The sequence below is a fragment of the Amblyraja radiata genome, chromosome 28 (assembly GCF_010909765.2).
Source record: "Amblyraja radiata isolate CabotCenter1 chromosome 28, sAmbRad1.1.pri, whole genome shotgun sequence".
In the NCBI taxonomy this organism is placed as follows: domain Eukaryota; kingdom Metazoa; phylum Chordata; class Chondrichthyes; order Rajiformes; family Rajidae; genus Amblyraja; species Amblyraja radiata.
The window spans coordinates 2123804-2139833 of record NC_045983.1 but is presented as its reverse complement, the minus strand read 5'-3'; the positions used below and the strand labels follow the sequence as shown (position 1 = coordinate 2139833).

At 43.3% G+C, this 16030-nt stretch overlaps 1 protein-coding gene across 7 annotated transcripts in view; it reads left to right on the top strand.

Annotated features, from left to right (window-relative positions):
- The window catches only part of cux1 (cut like homeobox 1), a 445449-nt gene that overhangs the window by 231556 nt on the left and 197863 nt on the right, over positions 1 to 16030 (top strand). For all 7 annotated transcript variants that reach the window (XM_033045571.1, XM_033045568.1, XM_033045567.1 and 4 more), the window contains exons 11-13: positions 8274 to 8462; positions 8766 to 8824; positions 10990 to 11038. In XM_033045571.1, the coding sequence (XP_032901462.1) occupies positions 8274 to 8462; positions 8766 to 8824; positions 10990 to 11038 (297 nt within the window). The remainder of the gene's footprint in view (positions 1 to 8273; positions 8463 to 8765; positions 8825 to 10989; positions 11039 to 16030) is intronic.

Genomic DNA, 16030 nt, shown 5'->3' with positions numbered 1-16030 from the left:
AAAACAAATAATACCGACTACCACAATACTCACTACCACAATACAAAGTTACCAAATATTCTTAATACTAAATATTAACAGACTATATTACAATCCTAGTCCAGGGTACAGTCGCTGTACCCGCTGTGCCCACCAGAACCACAACCCCTCCATCGTTTCCCTCCTTTTCGAGGGACATCTGGGCACGGACGTAACCCGTGGGGCAGGCAGTCAGCTCGGGCGGGGCACTCTTCCGCCCGGCACCCTGACCCACGAATGGCCAGCTTGGCCTTTCTTTGTGGGCATTGGTCGGGGAAACACACAAGAAAATTGCAGAAGGCTGCAAGAATTTCAGAATCCGATGAAACATTATCCCAATGAAAACCGAAAAAAATAATGGCACAAAGTGTAATTCCTGAAATGTGCGAACAGGCAAGGAAGCAGTCATGGGCAGTGAGGTGGGGCAAGTGGAATAAGTTGCAATGGAAAGTATTTAGAGGCAGGTTTATAAAAGAGCTCAGGAGAATTGCAATATTCACCTGAAGGAATTTACCATCCTACAGTTGAGTGCTTTTAATTTTTCTTTAAATGTGCATGTAGATTTGGAGAAACATATTCGGTTGTAATATTTCTGGAGGGTGCTAACAAAACCTTGCAGCAAGCTGACACCAAGCCAACAAGAATGCAGCCCCTATTGGCAATGAGTAACAGGGCAGCTTTTGTCAGCAGCTTCACAATGCACAATGCATGAACACTTATGGAGTAGCAGCCACGTTATGAATGAGTTCAATGTCATGCTTGAGAGAGACAAATGTGAGAAAGATAGTAGATGTGAAGGTAAGTCTCACGCAGTGAGCCACAGTGTAGACAGTAAAGTCAGCAAATGTGCTTGTGGGTAAAACCACACTGGAGCAGTGGGGAGGTTGGAGAAGGAACTTAGTGATGCACGATCACTTGTACTCCTCAGGGACAAGAGCCCTTGTTGCCAAAAACAAATCCTGGGTGACTGAAGATGGGATCAAAGTAATGCAGACAAAAAGGCAAAACCAGTCCAGATCCTGAAGACTGGCAGTGAAACAAAGAACTGCAAAAAGGAATTACTCGGAACTGCAGAAAGGGAGAATAAAAAACTCAGGGTTAATATAGTTTAGTTTAGAGATACATCACGGAAACAGGTCCTTTGGCGCACCTGCTCCACACCGAGCAGCGATCCCCACACATTAACACTATGCTACACACACTGGGGATAATTTACACATACACACAAGCCAATTAAACAACAAACCTGCACGTCTTTGGAGTGTGGGAGGAAACCGAAGATCTCGGAGAAAACCCTATGCGGTCATGGGGAGAACGTACAAACTCCGTACAGACTGCTCCTCTAATCGGGATCGATTAGATCCCGCTACAAACGGCGCTACAAGCGCTGTAAGGCAGCAACTCTACCGCTACGCCACCGTGCTGTCCAGACATTTAATTTCTTGATTTCTTTTTTTGAGTTTTATTTTCTTAAAACTGAAACTAAGGAACTAGGCAACAATACAATACAATACAATACAATACAATACAATACAATACAATACAATACAATACAATACAATACCATTTATTGTCATTTGAACCTCAGTGAGGCTCAAACGAAATTCCGTTTCCACAGCCATACAAACAAAGACAATTTCCTACAGACATACACACAATTTAATTCACACAAACATCCATCACAGTGAACCCACTGTGATGGAAGGCAAAGTCTTTTCTCTTCCCTGTTCTCCATGTCTCTCCCGATGTCCAAGCCCCAGGCGGGCGATGCTAAGTCCCATGGCCATTTTAGGCCGTGCCGGGCGATTTACGGCCCCGCTCCCGGTCTAAAAGTCACAATATTGGAGCCCCCGGCGGGCGCTGGAATGTCCCACGGCCATGAAGCCGTGCCGGGCGATGTACGTCCCCGCTCCGGGTCGTTCCAACCCCGCGACACGGGTTGGAGAAGTCGTGTTGCGGGAGCTCCGGGAAGCGGTCTCTCCCCCCGGACGCGCGAGCTCCCGATGTCCCAGTCCACCGGACCTGCGGCTGCGTTGCTGGAGCCTCCGAGCCCCAGGAGTCGAGTCGCAGCAGCGAGTCACCACCGCTCCCCACGCTCCGAGGCCGGCCAGCCCCACGATGGTGAGTAGTCCGCAGCTCCGCAGTCTCCCGAGCCCCCGGGTCGTTCAGGTTGGAGGCCGCTCCACGGTGCTAGGCCCCAACGACAACGGAGACCCGACAGGGAAAAGGTCGGGTCTCCCGGACAGGGAAGAGATTTAAAACAGTTTCCACCTCCCCCCCCGCCCCCCACATATACACATTTAAAACCAGTATTAAAAAAACACCAACACTACATTTAACTAGACAAAAAATTTAAAAAAGACAGACAGGCTGTAGGGGCCGCTGCAACGGGTGAGTCGCGCCGCCGACATAGTGAATTATGATTTTAAGCCAGTATTTATTGTAAAGGCCATCCTGGCAAAACTGATATTGTAGCAAACAGAGATTCAGCAGAACTAACTTTAGCAAAATGTCAGATATAGAAAGTAATGGGTCAGAAAATCACCAGGTTCAAGCGGTTCCCATCCCACAAACTGAAACAAAAGGTGGGTGAGGATTCCGTACATGTTTCACTATAACTTAATAAATAAAACCAGAACCAGAATGCTGGAAACTCTCATCATTAATGGAAAGGGAAAGGGTTTACATTTCAGTTTTAAGACTTGTGGATCTGAAACATTAACTCTGTTTCTCTTTTTATAGACACTACCTGAGCTGCTGAGTGTAGCAATATCTAGTTTCAAGTTCAATTTCTGCCATCTGCAGTTTTTTTAATGTGTGCAAAGTTCTCTAAGTTCATGAACTGTCTCTTTTAATTGGAAAATCATTACTGTAACTTTGACATTTTAAAATGGGGGGAAAAAAATCAGGAATTATGGACAAAATACCCAAACAACATGGGTATTAGTGAACAACAACAGATTAATTTTGCTTGTTGTGAGAAATCTGAGGGTGGCGAGGATTAGCAGTTTCTCAAACTATGGATGACTTGGATTTTTATGGGACATGATATTTAGCAGAAGCAGATAAAATAGAAAAAGACCCACAAGTAAAGGACTGAGTGAGGACCATAACGAGCAATGATCTTACCTCTGAAGAACAGGTTTAACGAGGATGGTAGACAAAAAATGCTGGAGTAACTCAGCGGAACTCATCTCCCGCTGCCTGTCCCGCTGACTTACTCTAGCATTTTGTGTCTACCTTCGATTTAAACCAGCATCTGGGGTTGGACAGGCTAGATGCAGGAAGATGGTTTCCGATGTTGGGGAAGTCCAGAACAAGGGGTCACAGTTTAAGGATAAGGGGGAAGTCTTTTAGGACCGAGATGAGAATATTTTTTTTTCACACAGAGAATGGTGAGTCTGTGGAATTCTCTGCCACAGAAAGTAGTTGAGGCCAGTTCATTGGCTATATTTAAGAGGGAGTTAGATTTGGCCCTTGTGGCTAAAGGGATCAGGGTGTATGGAGAGGGCAGGTACAGGATACTGAGTTGGATGATCAGCCATGATCATATTGAATGGCGGTGCAGGCTTGAAGGGCCGAATGGCCTACTCCTGCACCTATTTTCTATGTTTCTCTCTACAGTTCTTTCCTGCACATTTTAACGCGGATTGGGGTGGAAATAAATAAAACTAGTGAGAAAAGATGCTTTTGGGAATTGTTTACAGCCCACTCATAGCAAGGAGAGAATTCATCAAGAAATTAACTATTTTGGATTTCTTTCTCTTAAGAAGTGACCTTATAGACGACTGAAAGATTTTGTTAAAATGGACACTGAAAAAATGTTTCTACATTTACGGAGAGCAATGTGAAGGAAGGCCATTGAGATTAAATGGTCGTTGAAAATCAGAAGAAATGTATTTACTCAGAGAGGAGAGGAGTTGAATCTCCACCACAGGGAATGAGTGTGGTCAGTAGTACAGGTTCATAAATTCATAAGTGATAGGCGCAAAATTAGGCCATTCTGCCCATCAAGTTTACTCTGCCATTCAATCATGGCTGATCTATCTTCCCCTCTAACCCCATTCTCCTACCTTCACCCCATAACCCCTGACACCCGCACTAATCAAGAATCTATATCCCTGCCTTAAAAATATCCATTCATGGCCTCCACTGCCTTCTGTGGCATTGAATTCCACAGATTCATCACCCTGAAATTCCTCTACATCTTCTTAAAGGAAACTCCTTTAATTCTGAAACTATGACCTCTGGTCCCAGACTCTCCCTCTAGTGGAAACATTCTCTCCACATCCACCCTATCCAGGCCTTTAAGGGGAGACTGGAGAAGCATATGGAGAGAAGAGGCAGCACAGTGGCGCAGTGGTAGAGTTGCTGCCTTACAGCGCCAGAGACCCGGGTTCCATCCTGACTACAATAGACAATAGGTGCAGGAGAGTAGGCCATTCGGCCCTTCGAGCTAGCACCGCCATTCAATGTGAACATGGCTGATCATCCCCAATCAGTACCCCGTTCCTGCCTTCTCCCCATATCCCCAGACTCCGCTATTTTTAAGAGTGTAGGTGCAGGATTTGTACATTCTGCCTGGGATTTCTTCCACACTCCAAAGACGGACGGGTTTGTAGGTTAATTAACTTCTATAAATTATACATTGTCCCTAGTGTGTAGGATAGCGGTGGTGTACGGGGTGAACCTGGGGGGTAACGCTTTTACACAAAGGGTGGAGGGTGTATGGAATGAGCTGCCAGAGGAGACAGATGAGGCAGGTACTATCGCAACGTTTAAGCAGCATTTAGATAGGTCCAGGGATTGGATATGTCAAGTCAACTTTATTTGTCACATACACATACAAGATGTACAGTGAAAGGAAAGTAGCAATGCTTTCATTTGTGAAATTGTATAGTGAAATCAAAGTGACAATCATAGAAGGATATGAACCAAATACAGGCAGGTAGAACTAGTCTTGATGGGACATGTTGTCTGGTGTGGGCAAGTTGGGCTGAAGGGCCTGTTTCTGTGCTGTCTGATTCCATAACTCTATAAATTTTGTCCTATCATGGCTTGTTTGGCTGCTGCAATGTCTGGATGATATGTCCAAGCCTTTCTCTCCAAAATGATGTGAATTGTTTTATACTTCCCACTGTTACCAGCTTTTCATTCCCCTCAATTACTCATACATAATGTTTCCCACAATGATGACACAAAATATTTCTTCATACCTCAGCAAGTCCTTTATTGTCTATATGGGTTTTCCTGGCCGTGACAGAGTAAACACCATGGCTTAATTTCTCTTTTTATATGGTTTACAAAATCTTTTACAGTTTTTATGCGTTAACTCTCATATTCTATCTTCAACCACTTCATCATTTTTTTGGCCTTCTATTGCTAGTGATTAGGCTGATCCAGGAGATTAAGATGCCTGGGATCCACAGTGACTTGGTTATTTGGATTGAAAACTGGGTTACTGATAAAAGGCAGGATTGTGGCAGAAGGGGGCTATTCTGGCGAGATGTCTGTGACTAGTGGAGTTCCACAGCGATCTCTGCTGGGATCTTAGTGTTTGAGATATATAAATGGGTTGCACGTAAATGTAGATGGGTTGGTTAATAATTTTGAAGATGACACCAAAATTTGTGAGGTTGGGGACAGTAGGAAGGTTGTCAAAGTATACAGCGGGATATAGATCAGCCACAGACATGGGCAGAGTAATGGCAGACGAGTGCCAGGTGTTGTACTTTGGGAAGTCGAATGTAAGGAGAAAGTATACAGTTAATGCCAAAGACTCTTAGCAGTATTGATGAACAGAAAGATCTTGCTGTCCAAGCCCACAGCTCCCTAATAGTGGGAACATAAGTAGATGTTAAAACAATGAACTGCAGCTGCTGGTTTACAAAAATGGCACAAAGTGCTGGAGTAACGCAACAGATCACACATCTCTGGAGCGGGGCCCTTCTTCATGTAGATGGAGAGATCAAGAAGGTGTATGGTCTGCTTGGCGTCATTGATCAGTACGATGATTTTAACAGTCAGGAAGTCATGATGCAGCTCTATAGGACTCTTTAGGACAGGCCACATTTGGAGTATTGTGTATGGTTCTGGTCGAACAGAAGGGTGCGAAGGCATTGAAGAGGGTGCAGGATGCTGCCTAGATTAGAGGGTGTGATCTATAAGGACAGATTGGATGAATCTGGATTGTTTTCTCTGCAGTGTCAGAGGTTGAGGGGAGACTGCAAGGAGTTTATGCACTAATGAGGCATGGCTAGGGTAGACAGTCAGAACCTTAACGTAGCTCTGTTACTCAGGAAAAGGCCGGGGTACAAATTGTAGATGAATTAACCACACTTACGTTTTGGGGAAAATGTTGGAATCAAAAGTCGAGAGTATTATATTGTCATATGTTCCGAAGCTGCTCCTGAACCTGAACCTGGACGTTATGGGCCTGTCCCACTTAGGCGATTTTTTTCGGCAATTGCTGGCGACTGTCATAGTTGTAGCTGGTCGCCAAAAAAACGGCAACTGGACCTCCCCTACGACCATGTCTACAACAACCTACCACCTAGTCGACGTCAAGCTAAGGCAAGCTACCGACAACCAGCGACCCATTAGGATGTTCACCTACGACCACACCTATGACAACCTACACCAACCGGGACAACTGAAGACAAATCAATTGCCGGAACCTGTTGCCGGTTGACGTAGGTAGTCGCCAATGGAATTCACCGGTCAGCACCGGCGATAACCTACGTCATCCTGGCGACAACCTACGACATGCCAACTGTCGCCAAAAAGTTGTGAACATTTCAAAATCCAGCGGCGACCAGAAAAACGCTATGATTCTTTGGGCGACTGAGGAGGCTATTCACGACCATACAGGCGACACCCCGGCAATCATGTGGCAATAGCCTATTCTCCTGTAGTCGCCTAAAAAATCGCCTAAGTGGGACAGGAGCATTACAGTTTTCAGACTCCTATACCATCTTCCCAATGGCAGGAGTGAAATGTGTGTGTGGAAGGGTGGCATGAGTCTCTGATGATGCGGTCTGCCTTCATGAGGCAATGACTCCGATAGTTCCCTTTGATGGTGGGAAGGTCAGTACCCATGGACTGGCCAGTGTTCACCACTTTTTGTAATCTCCGTCAGTCCTTGGTGTTCGAGTTGCCGACACACCGTTGATAAATACTCTCTTGAACTTCTACAGGTGTATGAATAGGTGAGGTACAGGGTGCTTTAAAATCTGTGTTATTGGGCAAAGAATTATAAAAATAAATGTGTTTTTTTTTTTAGGTTGTTGAGAACTTAATGGAATCACTCAAAGCTCAGGAAAAGGGTTCTGACATTGAGAATTAGGCTGAGGAAAATGTCCTTTGTTTACTGTAGGGAGTTATATATCTTTGGAATCCCCAGTCCTGGAGGGTTGGTGGATTCTCAGTCTAAGTCTTTGCACTGTGGTGCAGTGGTTGAGTTACTGCCTTACAGCGCCAGAGACCTGGGTTCGATCCTGACTACGGGTGCTGTTTGTACAGAGTTTGCATGTTCTCCCTGTGACCGCGTGGGTTTTCTCTGCTCCGTTTTCGTCCCACATTCCAAAGACGTGTAGGTTTGTAGTTTAATTGGCTTCTGTAAATTGACCCAGTGTGAAGGAATGAATGAATAATACTTTATTGTCAAATGATAGACATAGAACTAGTGTATGGGTCGGCACGGACTTGTTGGGCTGAAGGGCCTGTTTCCATGCTGTGCCACTAAACTAAACTAAACTAAGATCAACAGATTGTTTGAGAAGGAACCGCAGATGCTGGAAAATCGAAGGTAGACAAAAGTGCTGGAGAAACTCAGCGGGTGAGGCAGCATCTATGGAGTTTATCTATAAATCCAGCATCGGTAGTTCCTTCTTAAACATTTTGTCACATCGGTCTGAAGAAGGGTTTCGGCCCAAAACGTTGCCTATTTTCTTCGCCCCATAGATGCTGCCTCACCCGGTGAGTTTCTCCAGCACTTTTGTCTACCTAAGATCAACAGATTGTCGGACACTGTGAGAATTGGGCTGGAAGCTGAACGAGGAACAATATCATACTAACCGACAGAACGAGCTGAAGGGACCAAGCACTTGCTTCTATTTCTTAGATACATTCCAAGGGATTCCATCTGTTTAGCATTCCTCCTACTGTTCGTGAATGAACTGGAAGTGCATTATTTTGTGGTTTTGTGTGAACACAAAGGAATATTAATACATGAAATTTGTATTCTGGTTGACTAGGAACAAGCTATTGAAGTGTTAACACGATCAAGTCTGGAGGTTGAATTAGCTGCGAAAGACCGTGAAGTTATGCAGTTGGTTGAGGATGTGCAGAGATTGCAGGCAAATCTGACAAAACTCCATGAGACCTCAACAAATCAGGTCTCCCAACTTGAGCAGCAACTTACTGCGAAGAACAGCACGCTCAAGGTAAGAGGATGCGGAGAGAGTTTGTTGGCTTGAAATGATGAACAGACTTTATACAGAGGGTGGTGAGTGCCTGGAAGCCGCTGCTGGGGGTGGTGGATCAAGCACGTATATACGCTGGTGGCATTTATAAAATGTTTGGAGAGGCGTATGGATATGGAGGGATATGGGTTATGTGCGGGTAGATAAGTGATGGCGGCATCATGTTCGGCATAGACATTATGGGCCGAAGGGCCTGTTCCTGAGCTGAATGCTTACTATATTATTATACTTCTCTAAGCTGTCTATTTTTGTATATTTTTGAAGCAACTTGAGGAAAAGCTAAAAGATCAGTCTGACTATGAAGAGGTTAAGAAGGAGTTGAGGTGAGTGCTGATTTATGAAATAGTTCCTGTCGTTGATACAAGTGTTATTGACATGACAGTTTAGTTTCCGCTTGCTCTTATATCAGTGTTATAACTCCAAAAGTTGTAAGACGGAGGTCGCACTTCCACGTTTCTTCCTGCGATTTCCCATAAATGGTTTACGAGGCGCTTAAGTAGTTGTCCTTAATTGCTGATGTCATTAGTGGTGAGTTAGGAAATGTTATCCATCTAAATTTAATTTTGAGTTACGCTTACCCGATTCAAAAGTCAAGAATCAAGAGAGTGTAATTGTCATATGTCCCAGACAGTACAATGAAATGCAGCAGCACAACAGAATATGTAAACATAGTACTTTGAACAACCGCACCACTCGCATGTGTAACATATGCAAAATAAATTTCATGGTGCGGTTGCATGTGTGACGAATAAAACACTGTTGACTATTGGCTACTCTGTAAACCAAATAATAAATGAGAAAAAAAGATCAGTGCGCCCGTGTGCGTGTATGTATGTGTGCATATATATACATATATATACATATATACACACGCACACACACACATTTTTTTACATGGGCACTGAAAAGGCTTATCAGAATGCTATCAATATTAGAGGGTCCTAGTTACAAGGATGGTTTGGACATGAATTGTTTTCTCTGGTACTGTGGAGCCCACCATACGTTGGGAGAGGGTAACGGGCTGCTAAGCGTTGATTGCCAGATACGATAGTTGCATTTAAACGTTGTTTAGATAGGCATGTAGATAAGCAGGGAATGGATGGATGTGGATCATGTGCACATTCCACAGGAGATTAGTTTAACTGCACATTATGTTCAGCACAGACATTGTGGGCCGAAGAGCCTCTCCCTGTGCTGAACTGTTTGACGTTGAACGCATGCCTTAAGGAAGCTCATACAAAGTCCGTTACATCGGGATGCCTCTGTGATAATTCAGTTCGTTTTATTAATCAGACTGTCTGGGTATAAACAAATTAAATTGTAAACTAAGCAGATGTTCCTTCAATTTCTATATTCATTCATGTGATGACAGCTAATGGTGTTGCTTGCTGCATCAAGAAGATGGCCAAAACATGTTTGCAAAAAGTTGTTGAAGTAAGCAGTTAAAATGTCATATACACTGTGAAAATCATTGCTGTTTTTTCTCTTTGTTCCCAGAATAGAAAAATCCTAAACTTGGTGTTTTACACCTATAAATCTTTGCAGTGAAGAGCATTTCATTTTCAAAGCATTTTCTATGTAGCATAACATCCTAACATGTGTAGTGATTGTACTTCCCTTTTAAATTCAATGCTAGTTTTGAAATGAAGGCATTGAGGATGTTCTGATTACATGGAAAGGACCATTTAATTTTCTGCAAGTAATTAGTTCCAGATTGGTGAGTGCTGAGCGGATTTGAGGTCCTGATCTTCAAACAGTCTTTTCCTCCCACAGCCAAAGGCAGTGCTGACATACTGCTGCTGGTGTGCGTTTCATCATTGGTATTGGCTTTACTGTAAAGTGATCCATGTTGTCCAAGATCTCACTTGGGGCCTTTATTGTTCAAGAGTATACACAGTGAGTTATACCATGGGGCCGGGCAAAATGGCAGAGGGCAACTAGGCTGCAGAGAGATATCCTTTATTGGTGAAATGGGCTGAAATATGGTAGATGGCGTTTAATCCTGACAGACGTGAGGTGGTACATTTTGGGAATTATGCTTGAGTACATTAGTCTTGAGGCTCATGTATACACCATGAATGGTAGGGTCTTAAGGCGTGTTGAAGAAGGGTGGGACCTTAGAATGAAAGCCCATAGATCCTTGAGGACCTGAGCAATTGTGAGGAGTTACACTTTTGGAGGTTGACTCTAAGGGGAAAGTATACAGTTAATAGTAAGACCCTTAACAGCATTGATGTGTAGAGGCAGTCCAGGATCATATCTCTCACTGAAGCTGGTTGCACAAGTAGATAGGGCGGTGAAGAAGGCGTACCGCTTGCTTGCCTTCATTGCTCGGGGCATTGAATATAAACAGGAAGTCATGACGTCGTGGAGGCTTTGGAGAGGGTGCAATGTTTGCATGTGGACGGAGAACTATTGTCTTGCTGCAGTTTGCTAATTCAATGACGATATTCAGCAATAAATCAGCCCATTTTTCCGTTATTTCCAGTATCTTGAAGTCCATGGAATTTGTTCCATCAGAAGGATCTGGAGCACAGGTAGGTTCTTTTCTAATATTCTTCTGTACTTGATTTCCCAGTTCAATGTGAGGAATTTCAGAAGACTGTGTTTGTCAATGGCATTCATCTCAGTAAAGGTGTAGGCTGGGCTGAGAACGTCTGCACACAGAGAACAGCAGACATTTCAGTCCTGGATATAAACCGTTAAAGGTATTAATGAAGTCTTTCACTGTGAAACTTTAACAAGCTGGAGTTCTTTACTTTACTAATGCCCACATCCGTGCCCAGTCAATCTCACAGTTCTGTGAAAGAAATCGTCTCAAAATTCAGCCCTGGTTAATCATGCCAAGTACTCATGGCAATATTAGAACTCAATGTGAAGAATTTCAAACCCACTGCAGGTGACAGTTTTCATTAAAGTGTATCTATGTATAACAGGTTGATTTGCAAATATTTTATTCAGTAAAAAAAGACACAAAGTGCCGGAGTAATTCAGCAGGTTAGTTGGCATTGCTGGAGAACATGGATAGGTTACTTCGGGTTGGGACCCTTCTTCAGTCTGATTGTGGTGGGGGAGGGGGTACAAAGCCTGGCAAGTGATAGGTGGATACAGGTGAAGGCATGTTTTGATAGGCAGATGGTTAGACAAAAGCCAGAGATGATCAGACTAAAAACGTGAGCAACGAATAGAAGAGTTGTGAATTGTGAAGCCGGAGGAAGGAATGCAGTTGAAAATGGGTGCAAATCCAGGTGAGGCACAGGGAAGAGAGTGGAGAGGGGAACGTGAGGGGAGAAAGGAGGGATGATGTTTGTTTGTAGGTTAGTTACTTAAAATTGAAGAATTCATTGTTCATATCATTGGGCTGTAAGTAGGGTTGCCAACTATCTCATTCCCAAATAAGATACAAAAGGTCAAAATATGGGACAAATTCCTGACGGCAATTCGTTGACCGACTCGGCCGTGGCTGGGTGAACGATGAGTTGGCCAGGGTGCTGGACTGCACACAAAGCCCAGCCGGCGGGCCAGCTGAGGAGTTTTGGCCCGGGCGCTGGACTTTACGTGCGACGTCGCATGCAAAGTCCGGCACCCCATCCAACTCATGAACCTATGATCGGCCATGAGAAGGAGGGGTGGTGGTGTCGGCGGTAAACTCCGACCCGATAGTCCCCTCGACCTGAGTAGTAGCAGTCAAATACGGGACAAGGGCAGTCCGTATGGGACAAACCAATTTAGCCCAATTTCCAGGATGTTCCGGCTAATACGGGACAGTTGGCAACCCTAGTTGTAAGCTACCTAGGCGCAATATGAGGTTTGTTCATCCAGTTTGTATGTGGCCTTACTCTGGCAATGCAGGAGGCCCAGGACAGAATAGCCAGCATAGCAATGGGAAGGAAAGTTAAAATAATTAGCTAGCGGGAGATTCAGCAGGCCTTTGTTTTGTAAATTCCAATGTAGTTTTAGTCTCCATTTTATTCCAGTTACCTATTTCTCTATTGAAATCTAATTTTGCCTCCAAATTTCTGACTATTGTCTGCATCCGTTATTTTAAGAAGTATTCGGTTAATGCTATTGGGAATCATTTGTCAACATGTATTATGCTGTAATTCTGTATGATGCAAAAGGCTAAGAAATATGTAATGAATTGATTTGTTTTTGTACAATTTGAAAGTTGAATCATTTTCATGTCAGCATGTAATATAAATTTTCAGAACATATGGGTATATGGTCATCAATTCATGATACAATTATTTGAAAATATAACCAAGGTGACGTTATTGTGGCTGCACATGACCAATAGATTTATCGTGACTTGCATGCATCGTTGAAGTATAATAACGTGCTTACCTCAGTGTTATGGATCTAATTTTTTTAAAATAAAATGAAAATGATGGGAGGGAATTTAAAAACCATACAAGTAATAATTATCATTTTAAAATGTTATTGATAATCTAATTGCTCATGTAACTTTATTTTACAAGAATTTTTACCTATTGATTTCCTGAATGAAAGTTTAAAAAAACTTTTTATTTCTTGAAATTAACATGTCATCAACTGAAGCATCACAGAGCCATCCAGCACGGAAACAGGCCCTTTAGCCCAAATTGCCCACTCCGACCAACATGTCCGCCTAAACCTACCTGAAGCGAAGGAATGGGTGACGTTTAGGGTCGAGACCCGAAACGTCACTCATTCCTTCTCTCCAGAGATGCTGCCTGAGTTACTCCAGCATTTTTGTGTTTACCTTCGATTTAAACCAGCATCTGCAGTTCTTTCTTAAACCTACCTGATCTCCCAGTTGCTAAACACTTTAACTCGACCTCCCATTCCCACACTGAACTTTCGGTCCTGGGCCTCCTCCATTGTCAGAGTGAGGCCCAGCACAAATTGGAGGAATAGCATATTTTGCTTGGGCAGCTTGCACCCCAGCGGTATGAATATTGACTTCTCTAACTTCAAATAACCCTTGACTTCCTCTCACCCAGTTCTCTGGCCAGTCTGACTGTCCCCCTCATTACATTTTATCTTTGTTTGTTTTGTTGTCACCTTCTCCTAGCTAACAATGGTCTATTCTACATTTTCCTTCAACTTCATCTCTTACACTTCCTTTTCTCTGTGACTTTCCCCCCGATGCTCAGTCTGAAGAAGGGTCTCGACCCAAAACGTCACCCATTCCTTCTATACAGAGATGCTGCCGGTCCCACTGAGTTACACCAGCATTTTGTACCTATCTCCCATCCACACTAGTCCCACCTGCCCATATTTGGCGCATAAACATTTCCTATCCATGTACCTATCAAATGTCTTTTAAATGGTGTTATAGTACGTGTCTCAACTACCCCCTCTGGCAGCTTGTTCCATATCCAAACTCTGTGTGAAAAGGTTGCCCCTCATGTTTCTTGTAAATCCTAAAACTACATCCTCTGGTTCTTGATTCCCCTACTGGGCAAATGAGAGTCTGGGTGTTGTTTGTCATTGTTTTTAATGTCAGTTAGTCAAATTGTTCAGGCTTCAGCAGAATATTTGGGAATTTTTTTTTTTTGTGAACAAACTAATGTCTTTAACATGAATACAATATGATAAGATACAGAGAGTAGTTCATCCTTTGAACTATTTTCTTAAAGAACCTAAAATAATTAATTGGCAGCAGAACAATGACATATTTATTATTGTTGTTGCTGCAGTTATTTTACATTGACACAATAACACAACAAATAAATAGACAATAATAATTAATGCAATAAATTAATAATCAGTAATATTCGGTAATCTGACCATAATAGTGCAGAACTGAAGTCCATAGTCCAAGGAATAAAAAGTCCATAGTAGATCATAGTTCCAGGGGTAGTGTTGAGGTTAATGTGCGGGTTCAGGTTGCTAGGAACAAGCTATTCTTCAACCAGGAGGTCATGATTCTCAGGCTGCTGTACTTCTCTCCTGATGGTAGTAGTGAGATAAGAGCGTCTTTGATGACATTAGCTGCCTCTTTGAGGCTGTGACCCATGTAGATCACTGCGATGGTGGAGAGGTCACTACCCTTGTTGGACGGAGCTATGTCTACAAATTCTCCAGCCTCTTACATTGCTGTGCGTTCTAGTTACCAAACCAGGCCTTAATGCAACCAGTCAATTGGCTCTCTGCACCACAACTGATGATAAATCTATCTTGTTTTAATTCACAATCGAAATAATTGCTGCAAAATACATTAAAGTTTCTTCCATCAACAGACTTAAAAATGAGCTACTTCAGGTAATGTTAAAGTAAACAATGGCGTTACAGTTGCTCAGCAGGTAGTGATGATGCTTCACAGCATCAGAGATCCAGGTTATATCCTGGCTTCGGAATTGAACTGGGTTTCAGGTTCGATCCTGACCTCTGGTGGTGTCTGTGTGGAGTTTGCACATTCTCCCTGTGACCGCATGGGTTTCCTCCAGGAGCTCTGGTTTCCGTCCACGTCCCAAAGACGTGTGGGCTTGTAAGTTAATTGGCCTGTGTAAAATTATCCCAATGTGCAGGGAGTGGATAAGAAAGTGGGATAACATAGAACTGGTGAGGATGGGTGATCAGTGGTTGCCATGGGCTGTAGGGTCTGCTTTCATGCTGTAACTCTAAAACTAAACATTAAGTGACTGAAGTCAGTCTAGCAGGCTGATCAGGCTGGTGATAGGATGGTTCAGTTGCCTGATAACAGTAGGGAAGGAACTGTTCCTGAATCTGGAGGTGTGTGTTGTCACACTTCTGTACTACTTGTCTGATGGGAGAGGGGTGATCACTGGTCGGTGTGGACTCAGTGGGCTGAAGGGCCTGTTTCCACGCTGTATCTCTAAACTAAACTCAACTCAAAAGTAAAAGTGCGTGAGATACAAAGGAAGCTGGCAAATTAGATCCAAGATTAGCTTCAGTGGCTGAAGCAACGGGTAATGTTTGCCCAGTGTCTTTGTGAAAGGAAGGCCATTGCCTGTGGTGTTCAACCCTTTTTGTAATGTACAGTAATAGTTTAGACTTAAAGGTAGGGGCATGATCAAGCTGATGACCGCAATTGACCCACATGTTGTAACAACGTGAAGATCAGCTTTCACCTTGAGGTGGACACAGACGGTTTAGTCAAATGATAACTGGCAAATGGAAATTAACCCGGGGACAAATTAAGTGATGTATTGGGGATGATGCTACACCACTGGTTGCCAAGGAGATGTTAATAATTGTGGAGGATACGAGGGACTTTGGAGCATATGCCGGTAAAATCGTAAATGTAACAGCAAATTGGTTCAAAAGTTTAGGTTCGATTATTATTGTCACATGTACTGAGGTACAGTGGAAAACTTTTGTTGCATGCTGACATGATTACAATCAAGCTGTCTACAGTGTACAGATATAGGAGAAAGGGAATAATGTTTAGTGTAAGATAAAGCAGTAAAGTCTGATTAAGGATAGTTCGAGGGTCTCCAATGAGGTAGATGGTAAGTCAGGACCGCTCTCTAGTTGGTGAGAGTACAGGTCAGTCGCTTGGTAACAACTGGGAAGAAACTTCC